A 14,422-nucleotide genomic window follows, 5' to 3' on the forward strand; every position below is an offset into this window, starting at 1 on the left:
GGCTGCCGCCGGGTCCCCTCAGCGGGCGGCGCGGTTTCTGACGGGGATTAGCGGTCTCTGAAGAGCCGTCTGGCAGCCGGGGAGCGAAGGTTCTTCGTGTCCCGCCGCAGGCCGCTGTGCGGGGCCGGGGGAAGGCAGGCGGTCCAAGGGGGTCGCCATCTTTCCATGGTGCTTTGGCGGAAAGCGAGTGGTTTTAGCCAAACGGTGCAACAAAGGCTCAGTGTTTATTAAATACAGATGCAAAGTCTACAGGAAGTACATATAGGACACTTTATCTTAGGTTTAGCATGATTTCTTCGCTAATACTCCATAATAACATCAGTCAGCAACAGTTTATTGGTTGAACGCCACAGCATTTTAGTCAGAAGCCACGATAACCTAAGTATAGCCACTGCAGCTGATAGTTAAAAAGTAAATCTTTCACCCACAAAGTGACTTTTCATTGTGGTTATCATTTAATCGTTGACAGGTTATTTCAATTGATCATTAGTGACTGGCTTCTCTTCCTTCTTGCATTTAATCCCGAAGAAACTGAAAAGTTTCATTAGCATTAGATCAACAATCTCCTCTTCTTCTGAAGCCTAAAATAACAACAAGAAGTAAGTTACTCAGATGCACGGACCAGAAGCAGACACGGTCTCTGCTGAAGCCAGAGAAAGTTGCAAGAGAAAATCTCTACTTGAGGTGAAATCAGCCAATGTTCACTCTAAGCAGAGTATGAGTAACTGCCACAGCAAAACATCACGCCAGTATTTTTATCAAGACAAAAGTCCCAGACAAGCATGGGTGAGCACAGACATTTCAGAATAAGTTTTGGCTCTGTCAGAACCTGTGGAAATCTTGCTACAGGAGCCTGGAGTTCACTTGCCAGCTACCATACAGCTAGTGGTATATATAATGAGCTACCCACCATTTCTAGATGAAGTAAATGGGAAAAACTAAATATATCTTGTTTTCTGTTGACCATATCCTTTGTTTTCTTCTCCCTTGGCTTTACACTGTAGAGGAATTTTGGACAGTACTGCAACACTAAGCTGGATTCCACACCATGCTATCAATAGCTTGAATGGGTCAGGCACTCACAGTGACATGTTTAAAAGGAGCTATAAAGTTCTCTTGGAGTCAGTAGCAGTTTTGGCACTGATTTCAGTGGAGCTGGGGCACAAGTTTAAGACTTTTTTGCTGGATTTAGTATGTGAACAGAAGGCTACAAATCAGATCTTGTACTAAACCTGAACAGGGACTCATCTGAACAGGAATGGACAGCGTAAATCTGGAGAATCTGAAGTGTGCTTTATGACTAAATGTTGGCTTCTTAAGAGTTGGACTGAGTTTACATGGGTTTCATCCGATGGTAGAATACCTAAATCATGAGTAAGCACTGCACAATAGATGTTAAAAACGGCAGGAGAGCTTCATACGCACCTGGTAGTGCTTCTGCTCCTCACTAAAAGCAACCAGAATCACCGAAATGAACAGATTTAGTACCACAAATGTCATGAAAATTATGCAGGATCCAATTAAGAATGAGCCTAAAATTGGATTGTATTCCAAGACCTGTAGTATTAATAAGGTAAGACATCATATTTTGATTGTAAAAAAAAAAAACAAACAACAACAAAAAACCAAACAACATATATACAAACAGTTAAGACACAATAAGGAGTTTGTCTCTGAAAATCCCTGTGGCTAATAAATTATGCTATATGTATTATACATATTTTTTTTCTTTTCCTTTAGTCACTTTCCTATGTTGATATGACATAGTACAAAGATGATAGAATATTTTATATATAGGATATATGAATATGGGCAATCTTCGGGGTTTTTTAAGTGTTTGCATTTGATTGTAAGGGTATGAAAATTTTATGTGAAAGTTGACAAGCCTGGAGATCTGTTTATCCATAGAACAGCTGAAGCTCCATCATGCCTCAGCTTTCAAAGTGTAGATGAAATCTCTCTAAGCTTTTATTTAGTAGTGTTTTTACAAAGAAGCCCAGTCAGACTGTCACAGGCACATATCAACTAAGGGTTGTGTAAAAATCCAAACCCCTCATTTTCATGTAAGCTACAACATAGGAATGCATTTTCATAAGTAGGATGTAGAGGTGAAAAGGTTTATGACTAATTACCAATCTTCAAAGCTACCCGTACCCTGTTGGATCCATGGTCTAAAAACATCCACCAGGGAGGACTTCACTGTCAGAGATGTCTGAGAACTGGCTTAATCCACAGAGTCATTCAAAGGATATTGTAATATTTGAAAGAACTTAATGAAGAAGTCAAGAATAATAAAAACCAATGTAACATAAAGTTCCCTTGTGGAAGGCCTTGCCTTTCTTAAGAAGCTGATGGATGTGTGTTCAGAACAAATGCCAGACATCGCTCACATTTCTGTCTGTAGCTTTCTAAGGAAATTACTCAAAACCTTCAGTAGTCAATAAGTAACACACCTAGTTAAAATGTGAGCACTTTTCTCAATGAAACATTCATTATGAGTCTACTGATGGTCAAAATGGGATGTGAGATATATTTCATTTGATGTCTTTTTCTTGTCTTGATGAGAAAAGGTGGCTGCTTTAGGAGCCTGTGGAGTTTGCAAAATTAGATTAATGTCTAGCACTAATTGAAAGTCTTTTTATTTGCTGGTTCAAAGCATATTTGATAGCTGAGCTGCTAATTACACAGTGATAAACTTCTCAAAACCAGGGGTGGTACCTCCTCATAGTTGAAGATTCCCAGCTGAAGACTGACCATGGTCTCTGCAGAATCGAAGAGAGTTTTGTAAGAGTAGAGGTTCCAGCCAAATATCAAGTTTGTCTGCAGAGGAAAGAAGGCATATCTTGTGTTCATGATCAGAGTACTTGCTGCAAAACCAGCTAATGACTGCTGTATTCAGTCCCTCCTACCTTGTCATCAGAGCCATGAAGATTTTTTTGTGTTTTGGGGTTTTTTTTGTTTATAAACATGGGAAACATCAGACAAGGTCACAGAAGAAGACTAACCTAGGGCTAAGAACTGGATTCACACTTTCTGAATGTGTTTAACTGTAAGACCTTTTATCATAGATGTGAGAATGTCTTATATCTGCTCAGCTTCCCACTAGATATGTAAAAAATCTGCAAATACATGACAAAATCATGAAAGTAATTTAGCCCACCTCCAAGTAGCAGATTTATCCCTGCATAATTGACTAAATTAATCATAGCCACTAACGCTTGCCTTTCAGTGCACAGAGCCTTCACAATTGGCAACCTCTTTCTTTGCCCTCAGTCACCAAGGTGCTATTTTCTTCTTTTATATCTTGTGGGCCTACTGTGTCTGATTTAAATGGGGGCTGCTGCAGTCTGACCTTTTTCTCCATCCCTCTGCCTCTTTCTTTCACAGCTCCATCACTTGCATGATGTGACAACAGGCTGGGTCATGAGGCTGATCTTATCACTTATTTTACCTGTTGTTCACAGCTCCATCACTTGCATGGTGTGACAACAGGCTGGGTCATAAGGCTGATCTTATCACTTATTTTACCTGTTAAGTTTGTGGCCACACAAGTGCCTAAAGATACTCAGTTGCTAGAGTGTCAGTGCTGGAGGGAGAGATGAGGAACATGAAATCAGGCAGTGCGAGACTGCAGAGGTCCCGTTTATCACAGGACTGCCCTTTACAAGACAGTTTGGATTTGGCTCAGATGGTTTCCACTTGTTCAGTGATTTTGCAATTGAGATGTGCTGAATTTCCCACATTACTCTGCCAGAAGATTTACACAAAATGTTTCAGCTAAAACAGTAAATATACATAAATAGTTGCAGTCCAATAATTCTTTAATCTCCTTAGAATGAAAATATCATTTCATTTGCATAATAAGTATTCCTATAATAGGAAGAAAAATAATTATTTCCCACTTAAAAACTAGCCAAACAGAAAATGGCACTTGCTGTACTCTCTCCAATTTGAGCTTTATCCAGAAAATGATTTTTCCTGTATTTTGTTCTTTGTCACACCTGTTGCACACAGAGAATGCGTTTTTTCATCTCAGTGTGTAATTTTTATACTAAATTTTGCAAAGAACAGACGAGTGGATATTTTAACTTCTCTTTCACTTATACTGAAGAATTGGGCTCCAAGCTGCTAACCTTGGTTAACCTGCTAAGATTTAGAAAGGCAGCTTTGTTCGGTTTTATATTTCAAAGCTATGTTGCTTTCAGCATTCAGAAATAATTCATTTAACCTGACAGTACCTGGATGCAGACTGCAGACAACAGAAACCACAGTGGTACTCACAGCAATGGAATAGGCGAGGAACATGATTGCAATAACAGTGATGAATCCAGAGATATCACCCCATGCCCTCCTTAGAGTTGAAGTGATCATGTTTAGTTTAGGGTTGAGCCTCAGGAGATGCCACAGTTTCACTGTGGAGAGAAGCACTAGGAATGCAATCAGGTAGCCAAGAACTGCATCAGCTCTTGCTGTTTCATTAAAGCTTACACAGCTGTTAGAAAAAAAGAAAAGATGTAATAGACCGTGCACACAGAAGCCTTTTAAGTGCATAAATGAGTACGCTGGAAAAGCCAGTCACTCTGTCCTTGTTTTCAATGGAGAGCTAACTTGAGTTCTTGCTTGAATGTTCCCGTCTGTACTTCCTGCTGTGTGCACACAAAAAGCTCAGCTGTACATGGCAGAGGTTTTTTATCAGCATTAGCTAGAGCTGAGAGAGGGTCTAGGCTGTAGCCCAAATGCTGCTTATTTTTAGCAAGTCACAGTTTAAAGGCAGCTAATGCAAACTTACTATCAAGTTCTGACCCTTAGAAAGGAAGACAGGTTCTTCTATGCACGTGTAGTTGAAGAGGATGGGGTTACTGGTGCTGTGCAGCTAGCAGGATGCACTAGCCGTGACAGGATTAGCTAATTTCCAACAAGATGTGTGAGAAGGTACTGTAAGGAATGAAGTAAAAGATTGGAGGTCAGAACTGTGATCTGTGACTGAGGCGAGTCAAGTCTTAATGTTAGCTGAAAAAAACTTGGTAATACTTGTATTTACCATTTATAATTGTTTGTACTTACGATTTTGTTTACAACAGAGGTGACCACAAAAAGCTTTTATAAACTGTGTATGCTAACATAGCACATGACATGTACCTATATGATATATGCATGCTGCATTAGCAAGAATGTAGCTGTCAGGTTAACGGAAGTGTTCTTTCCTCTCATTCAGCACTTGCGTCTGGAATACTGAGTGCAGTTTTGGGCTCCCCAGTGCAAGGAGGACATTGAGTCCGGTGAAGGGCCACTGAGGTGGTTGGGAGTTGGGGTATAAGACATATGAGAGAAGCATGTGGGAACTGGGTTTGTTCAGCCTGGAGGAAAGAAAGCTAAGGAGGCCTCTAATTGCTGTCTCAAACTACCTCGTCGGTGGTTATAGAGAGAATGTAGTAAGACACTTCCTGGAGGTGCACAATGAAAGGACAAGAGACAACAGCCACAAGTTGCAGCAAGAGGAATTCCAGCTGGACATGAAAAAAACTGGTTTTTTTCTCCCACAGTGAGAGTCATTCGGCACTGAAACAGGCGTCCAGGGAGGCTGTGGAACCTCTGTCCTCGGAGATACTCAAAATTCAGCTGAACAAGGCCTGGAGCAACCTGATCTAACACCAAAGCAGGAGGTTGGAGCAGAGACCTCCAGAGGTGCTTTCCTTCCTAAATTATCCATTATTCTATGACCTCTTTCCTGTGTGTCCTTTTTTTAACAGATGTTATCATTTTCCATTCTGTATAAAATAAGCCATTATTATCCTCTAACCAATGGCTTTTTACAACAAAGAATGAGGCAGATTATGTACTATCTGGATGATTGTCCTGTAGCAGAAAGGCTTGTTGATTCAGAAGAGGGTGATGCAGATAGGGAACTAGCAGCTAGGGAACTTGGTGCTCAAATCTGCTGGATTTTATTAGAGCAATATCAGAAGAAAATCCTGCTGTTGACACATATCTAAGCCCTGAAATACTTACATGCCTCATGAATATAGCCAATATAGGGTAGCATTCTCTAGCACAGGCAAGCTGCTGACTGGGAAGAGGAAAAATAGATTTGTTTCTGCATAAGTAGCACTGACAAAGGATGCACTAGCTAGCATTAGTACTTACTCCTCTTTGTGTTCCTGGTAGTAGTTGATGTCTCGGGTCCCAAGGATTGTCCGCTTCACAAACACTGACAGGGCACTCCAGCTAATCAATATAATGGCCATCTCCAGGAGATTCCACTTGCTGTGGAAGTATCTCCATCTCAGACTCTTCATCAGTTTTCCCTGTGAAAAGAGTTTTACTTTTTCAGTCTCATGACTCCATATCATACGATACACCTCTAAAGATTAGGGCCAATCCCTCTGCAATAAAGCAGACTACTGCACCTCGATAAAACTACATCTTGCACTAATTTCTCATTATCTTTCTCAAAAGAACCGTTCCAGACAAATAAAATGTTGCCTTCCTGTTATTTAATACAGATACAGTATCTGATTCAATCTTCCATTGGTGCAAGTCAGCAGCAGCACTACTGAAATCAAGTACAGTCCTAAAGTTTTTGTAAGTGAAATCAAAACCAGACACAAGGTGATGCTGTCAGCCGAGCTTTCCATTGGGTCTCACCTGTACTATCATGTAGTACACAATAAAGAGGAAATAAATTACTTCTGCTGCAACCACAAAGATGTGGAGACTGTTGGTGTATGGGTAAAGCCGGACACTTTGCAGCTCTGCGCTTGTGAAGAAGGCCCCTAAAAAACAAACAATGTTCACCTCAGTGCTCTATTAATTACATCTTTCTGTTTTCATTCAAACAATTCAGTTCACCAGTAAGACTTCCGTACTCGCATTCACATCAATGTGAGACTGAATCCAACTATCAAACTAAGATTTAGACTTGATTATGTGAGTAGCCTTATAAGTGTTCTTTGAAATTTTCCTCAAATAGGAATTGCAGGCAGTCGATGGCTTTTAGAGTGCTAGTGCTCTCTTGTATGACAGTATGATATTAATCCCAGCGGGGCTGAGTTTCGATTGGACTACAAATGCAGAAATGTAGCAGGAGGACCTGGAGATGTAAATCTGAATCTCATTCTAAAAAGAATATGAGCTCAGCTTTGTGGTCTGGCTTGCACATTTTCAAATACTGGGACAGACCTGAGGGAAGCTACTGCTCAGATTAAATGTTTTTCTATGGTCCTCAAACCAGAATCAGGTTTCACTATTTTCTTTTTTGTATCCAGATTATGTATTACATGATTACACGGCTATATATTAGAAGACAGACTCTCTTATTTGTACTTTTTGTCTTAATATTGTATTGATTAGCTGAAATGATTAGGAAACATAATTTTTCATGTTCCTGTTGTATAAATTCTGGAGATTAAGTTTCAGTACCATGTTTTCTTTAAGAGCAGATGACCACAGTATAAGCAAGCATAAGATATTCCATTATGATCTGTATTACTGTGATGCTACATTTTTCCTAAATGGTTTATAAATTTTGCATTGATTCTGTCATTGTTAGATTTATTAAAACACTTCTGTTTACTGAACCAAGAACTAGGTAAACATTGATGGCACGTAAATCTGCACTTTGTAGGTGCATTGCTTGCTGTCTTCAGAAATGTGTAACTTAAAAAAGGCTCTCACCTAAAGCATTGGTTTCAAACATCAGGCTTATAATGCAGAACAGGTTCACATTGGCATTGTAGACTGTAAATTCGACAAACACTGCTCTTGTGAAGGTGTCTAGCCAGACGTTTTTGAAAAGGTACTGGAGAATTCTGCCAAGAAACGTATAGCCAGTGATCTAACTCATGCAGGAGAGAAACAGTATCACATGGAGGACAGGAGTGTTTGGATATTATCACAGAGAAAGAGTAAACCAGATGTAAGATTTCAAGAGGACATCTGGTCTGTCAAGTCTGGGTATAGGGGATATTTGTACTATTAGTCTAGGTGGTAAGTTTCTTTTTGGCTCCTCTGGAGAAGCAGGTACCAGATATTGGCCAGTGCTAAACCTGAGATGCCTCAGGTATCTGATCATTTACCTCATATAGGTTCCTGTACAAATATGGATATCTCTGGCAACATATAAGTTATCTGTAAGTTTGGATCTCCACACCTGTGGGATACTGCTTCCTGCTCATTCATCTCAGGTCCCTTATCTGCCAAATTCTTTTTGAGTCCTGGGTTTCAAGGCCTCATTTTCTATTATTTCACTTTAAAAAGTATCCCCTATTACTATTCATATTCACACCCAGGAGATTGCTTTCAGTACAGTTTCCCTAATTCTCCTCTTCTAAGGTAGATACAAAATTGTCTGCAAGGATCTAGGGAGTATAAGCACTAAAGAGAGGTAAAGAAGCTTCACAGATCTTACTATGATATGAAAACAGGCAAACATATCATAGTTCAAGCATAGTAACAAGATAACGTAAGATTAACATAACAAGATTTAGGCTAAATTATTTTTTCACAACCATTGACATCCCCTTAGAAAATTCAGTATTTTAGATGTTAAAGGCTAGACTAGATCCAACACTGGATTAATATGTTGACAGGATTGTTTTACTGGTTTTTCAACATTATGTGTTTCTGCAGCTATGTAAATCTGGAATCTATGCATGTAAGTTAGGAGAAAAAGATTCTAATTTTGGATCCTGGTTGTTACCTAGCATGGAGCAAGATGATAGGAACATAAACTACAATGATGGCACCACACTAATATCTACAATATCCAGCACAATGCACAGCAGGAAAACTCAGGATGCAATCTGAAATGAGTCTTAAATAGGGTAGAGGAAAAAGCATCGTTGACACTACAGCAGATACACTAATAATTTACAAGAATACAAGTGGTACCTGGAGGCAGTCTTAGGATCAGTTCCCAGGTGAATCACATATCCCCCTCCCCTGTAGATGGCAAGTTTGCCCCAGATGGGGTGCCCTCTCAGTTTGGACTGACTCTGATACTGCCATGCTGAGCTCAAGTCAGAGGAGTTATCGATGACCGAAGTATTCCAGTGTTCTCCATAATCTGATGTATCTTCTGTTTGTAGGGAATATGGAGCATGGCATGGAGTTTGGGAGAAATAGGGCAGGTGTCTCCTTTCACTCTTACTTGGCGAATTCGAGCACTACCCACCAGCTTGGAATTGCCATCTGTAATGAATCCTAAACGGGAGATGGAAAAGAGCAGCACTGGCAATATGACAGAACTTTCTTAATCTCATTTATGATTCACTGATGCATTCATATTTTGCTATAGATTCTTCTCTAAAAAATACTGTAAGCAGAATAGTTATGGAAATTAAACCCTTGCGTTGATTTGAACTGAGTTCTTAGGTAACATCCATAGATAACAGAGTTCAGTATCACTACCTATCTGTATTTTATAGAGAAGGAAACTGAGGCCTGGAGGAGAAAAGTGACTTGCTTCGAGTCACACAGCAGAGTAGCTGTATGCAGTGTTCACTTGGCCACAGTTGGTCAGTGCCTTTCATGTCCAATGAACAACTTTGCTAATGTATTTCAATATTTACTCTTAAATGTGACTGGAAAATGGGTCTTATTTATTACTGGATATGGCTAGATAGAAACATGGTGATAGTGCCTAATTAGCCTTCACATTGACCTAAGTCATGATGCAAACAGAGCTCTCCTGAGGAAAAGCTTTATAGTGCCACCTATCTGCCATTCTTTTCTTGAACTATGGAAAGAAACTTGTGTAAAACTGAGGCATATATCTGAATATCTGGAATAAGTAATGTAAAATGTGAAAAATGTAAAATTACAGTGCAGAACTTTTGGTTTATATTAAAAATAAGGAAAATATCAGGGCACATTAAACTTGGGGTCAGGCTGTGGGGTTTTTCTTATCCACTAGTATTCGTATTATGAGAATCCACACCAGTCTTATGCACTCACAGTCTCTCTCTCCAGTCAAATATGTGTGTGCAAGTTAGGGAGATGTATAAAAGATAATGTTTCAGAATCTGGCAAGCTGAAGTGAAACAATGTGACTCTGCACCTTTATATGATCCATAAAGATTTTTGACTAAGGTAGTGTTTGCCCACGTGAAAAAATCCTGGTAACTGTAGACATCGTGGAATCCATCTGTAAAGCTGTTCTCAATGTGTTTGTTTAAGTAGTAGGAATTGGGATCTCTCTGCCCATAGGCAACCAGTAACAGCATCCATAAAAACCCCAGATAGGCTGGAAAAAACAAGAAGAGACAGCACATGCGAGCTCAGAATTAACACTGCTGTTCAAAATAGATTGCATGAATGATTACTGCTGTCATCACTGATTAAGTTAAGGAGATGCTTTGCTAGACTCTGACTGACCAGTGCTAACGAATTTACACAAGCTACTTCAATGTGCTGCAGTTTAAGCGTATCACCTTTGGAATACGAGTAGATGTCGAGAAAATAAGTGGGAAGGCTGGCTGAACACCAATAGTAATGACAGCTCTAAATAAAATGAGTAGTTTAACTTTATTCCAAGTGAAGTTGAGGTAATTTTTTCCATTGCTTTTGGAGGAAATAAAACTGGGGTATAAATCACTATCTATAGATACTATCTGCTTTTAGAAAGATGGCCTCCAAAGATGGCCTCTGTCTGCTTCTTTGATTTCAACTTCATTTAACTGTTGACCTCCTCCTTTTACCCTTTCTAAGTTTTCTATGTGTCTGTAATGTATTTCTTTACCATAAAATCAAGCCTCTAGCTACACTTTTATCTCCAGCTAACATTCCCACTTCTTTTCAGCTCCAACTGCCACTGAACAGCCTGTCTCTACACCGTAATGGCTGGCAGAAAGTTAAAGATATGCCCGAACTTTTTCACCCAAGAGAACAATATTTTCACTGATGTAAAAATACTGATGAATACTACTGAATAAAACAAGATAATCTACATATGGATAATACCCAGGATTTCTCTGATGAGGGCAAATGCTTTCTGCTCCTTCATGCAGCTGATTTTCATTTTCTCCACATCAACTGCAGGAGGTGGCCGGTAAATATTGCTTCTACTGTCCCTTCGGGCTCCAAAGAGAGGATTTGAATCACCTGTGAGTGAGAGCAGTAAACCCTGGAATTAGTCAACAGATAGTCTATGTCCTGCTTTTTGTTACTTTGGACATTATAAGGAAACATTTCTATTTAATGCTTTTGCTTAGGAAGACAGGGGATGTGACATTAACAATCATTATAGTAAGGTAACAGTGGAAAGGAAAGGAGCTCACAAACACAGTGTGTTAGGTTTAGGCCCAGGTATAGTCCAGGTGTCTCTCTCTAGGCTGAGCATCTCCGAAGGTGATGTATTCAGAGCCTGAGACTGATCAGGGAGGAAGCTGTTGTTCAGGATGAATCCTGTGCCCTAGGATTCCTGTCTGTTGCTATCAGCTTTTTTTAGACATGATTGTGATTGTGATTGCAGAAGCCACTGTTTGGTTTATGGGTGTAATACAGATAATTGTGGTTGTGGAAAACTACGTATACTGAGGACTTTCATATCATAAGACTTAAAGGAGATGGGAAATTTCCTTGAGAGAGAACTTGAGTTTTAGATACTCTTGTCAGATAAAGATCTACCAATCTAGATGAAGAGTGTATTTTGCACTGGGTCATGTGTTTATTTTCATTAGGTTGTGGAATAGTTACAGGTTTTTTCTGCAAGCCATGCAATGAATACTGAGATGTCTGCACAGAGCTAAAACAAACCTCCTTGTATATCTGATTTTTCTTATGTCTGGCGTGAGAGCTAAAATATTTAAGCATGCTTACTGCACGCTAATAGCACTGATTCATTAATTTTTAATATAATGGCTTCAGTCAGTTTGCCACATTTTTTAATTTTCTTTTCTAGATGTTCCTTGAATGTTGACAAACTGAAAAGTGATCAGCTATCTACTTGTACAATTCTTGATCTAGTATGAATCAATATAGGAGAATACTTCTTTTTTCCTGAGAAAGGTAAGCCAAGGATGGAGGGAAGGAAGGAGTCAAATATCAGTATCCTGGCAGCAAGTAGATCCTCCAATAACAGGGGCAATCTTACAACAGACTAGGAGAGATTGTGCATGTGCATATATTTGCAGAGGTAAAAATATATGGAAAAAAGATGAACAAAGAAGTATTATTCTTTTGATCCAGAACTACTTCTCTTTTATCTTTTTGATCATGTGGTCTCTTTCATTAAGTGTTCTGCAAGTTTTATCCAACCTGAACATACACTGGTCTTTATATTTTCTCCAACTGGCACAAAATCAGTTATTTAGCTTTGTTTCCACTTCCACCTTGATCTTGGGAGTGCTAATGGGTAGGCACATAGTCACAGCACCTGTGGATTTAATGATTGCTGCTAACCTTGTCAGCTAAGATTCAGGTATATAAAGATAACTAGTGAAGTTCTCAGTTTTCAGAGCTGAGTCACATATTTGTGCATAAAGCACTCCAAAAGCTTGGAGAACACTTCACTTTCTCTAATAATTTCTCACTTTACAGTTACCTGGTGCAGATAAAGGCCCAACAATAGCTGTGTTTTCTTCATCCTCATGTTCCACCTTCTTCAGAACCAGAGCAAAAAAAGCAGCAAATCCCAGCACCTGGAAAGAATTAGCTATAGACTCACTATATGCCCACTTCATATAAAGAAGCTCAGGCTTTGACCTGGATCCCTTTGGATTCAGGCTGTGCAGGAGATCAACTGTGCTTTGGCTTTGTCGAACTCATGCAACTGAAGCTCATAAACAAGAGAACAGTGCACAGTGCTGGGGTCCATCCAGCTAAATTGATTTTGCCATATGACACATCTTCCCTGGTCAGAAATCCCATCACCTATTAAACTCTGATAAAACAAGGGAGATGAAACTAATGGAGTTAATGTCAACAAAAGGCAACAGAACTCTGTAAACCACCTTCTAGCTCTTGTTTTAAGGGCAAAGACTTCTCGTTTTACATGTTAAATCCTGTGGTTCTTTAGAACACATTACGTTGTCTTCCTGAAATGATAGTAGAATGAATTCATATTGGCCAGTGGTTGTATTTCTGAGGATCTCACCTTTAAGGGCTGTGTGATGAAAAGACTTTCCAAGAAGGAGATGGCCATGGAGATCAGCCACTTGATGGAGTTCTCCTTGCCGTAATGCAGCCCATAGAGCATGGTAAAGAACCCAGAGACACCACTGGTGGCTGCAACAAGGAACCAAGCAATGAATACAAACCACCAGGGCAGCCCTTTGGAAGAAGAACTTTTCTTGCCATCACTGGAGAAGCTTGGAGTAAGGGACCACCTTGAGAGTCAACCAGAAAAGAAAAAATCAGTCTGCAGTAGAACAGAAGCCAAAATCACAGTCTTTGGGTTCAGTGGGGACAGGCAACATCTTACGATTTAAAATCTCAATCCAAATATTCTAAATTCTTTTAACTAATGCAGTTATATAGGATATATGGATAGCAAAAAGTAGAATGAGCAAAAATATGAGGAAGTGTGAAGAGATCAGCTAAAATCAAAACAAATATGATGGGCTTATTTACTCCTCAGTTCATCCATAATTGAGCCTCCAGTAGAAATATTGACAAAACCATGAGTGCATTTTAGCTGCTAGATACATCTCTTGTGATCACCATAAAGGCCAGAGAGATAATTAGTGGTATTGTTTTCAATACTTCCAACTTAATTATCATATTTTACTGAAATATTTTTGTTGCTTATTAATTTTTCTTTATCCATACATTTTAAGAAATGTCTGAGACTTCGGAGCTCAGGGATTATCTCAGCCGTTTACTATCATGTTGCATTGCATTGTAACATTCAGTTTTGGAAACAAAATTGACAAAAAGCGATGATCTGTCATTATTGCTTTTGCGTGCAGTTCTCAGTGCATTGAAATTTCTTTGTTGCTCCTACAATAGTATAATAGTAGAACATGTTTCTACAGCTATAATAATGGTTATCTAGCACATATTAAGCAGCAATTATTTGGGCTCCGTCATCCTGACCAGTTTTGATCTCACAACATGAATTTACTTATACTGAGAACGAGATGAGAACTAGGTTACCTCTCACTGATGGACGTTGATGAGCAAATCTGGTTCTCCAGGAGGTTCTTCATGTGCTGAACCTGACGAACAGCTTGTGTGTAACTCTGAGGCATCTGAAATTTATGGGGCCCCAGTAATTCCAGCTCCATCTCTACATGCTGGAGTTGAATGTACAAGCAGCGATTGTAATCACTGTATTTCAGTTGCTCACACATTCCCTTCTCTGGAGTTGGGCTTCTTGTTTTTTCTGCAGGTAAAGAATTATTTAATTTTTTTTAAAGAAAATCAGCTTAGCTATCCCTAGATTAAAATACTGTTCAGTACAAAGGTTAGCAGAACTGGAGTT

The 14,422-nt window shown here is 39.4% G+C and overlaps 1 protein-coding gene across 1 annotated transcript in view; it reads right to left on the minus strand.

Annotated features, from left to right (window-relative positions):
- Positions 1 to 470: 470 nt before the first annotated feature.
- Positions 471 to 14,422, minus strand: part of LOC104075172 (polycystic kidney disease protein 1-like 2) — a 42,329-nt gene continuing 28,377 nt past the window's right edge. Inside the window, 14 exon segments of the mRNA XM_009575594.1 lie at positions 471 to 581; positions 1,426 to 1,557; positions 2,719 to 2,820; positions 4,282 to 4,492; positions 6,145 to 6,305; positions 6,646 to 6,773; positions 7,675 to 7,808; positions 8,890 to 9,116; positions 9,119 to 9,201; positions 10,058 to 10,243; positions 10,960 to 11,100; positions 12,542 to 12,638; positions 13,094 to 13,325; positions 14,110 to 14,323. Coding sequence (XP_009573889.1) covers positions 471 to 581; positions 1,426 to 1,557; positions 2,719 to 2,820; positions 4,282 to 4,492; positions 6,145 to 6,305; positions 6,646 to 6,773; positions 7,675 to 7,808; positions 8,890 to 9,116; positions 9,119 to 9,201; positions 10,058 to 10,243; positions 10,960 to 11,100; positions 12,542 to 12,638; positions 13,094 to 13,325; positions 14,110 to 14,323 — 2,159 coding nt within the window.

This window comes from Fulmarus glacialis, unplaced genomic scaffold (assembly GCF_000690835.1).
Source record: "Fulmarus glacialis isolate BGI_N327 unplaced genomic scaffold, ASM69083v1 scaffold7864, whole genome shotgun sequence".
Classification (NCBI taxonomy): Eukaryota; Metazoa; Chordata; class Aves; order Procellariiformes; family Procellariidae; genus Fulmarus; species Fulmarus glacialis.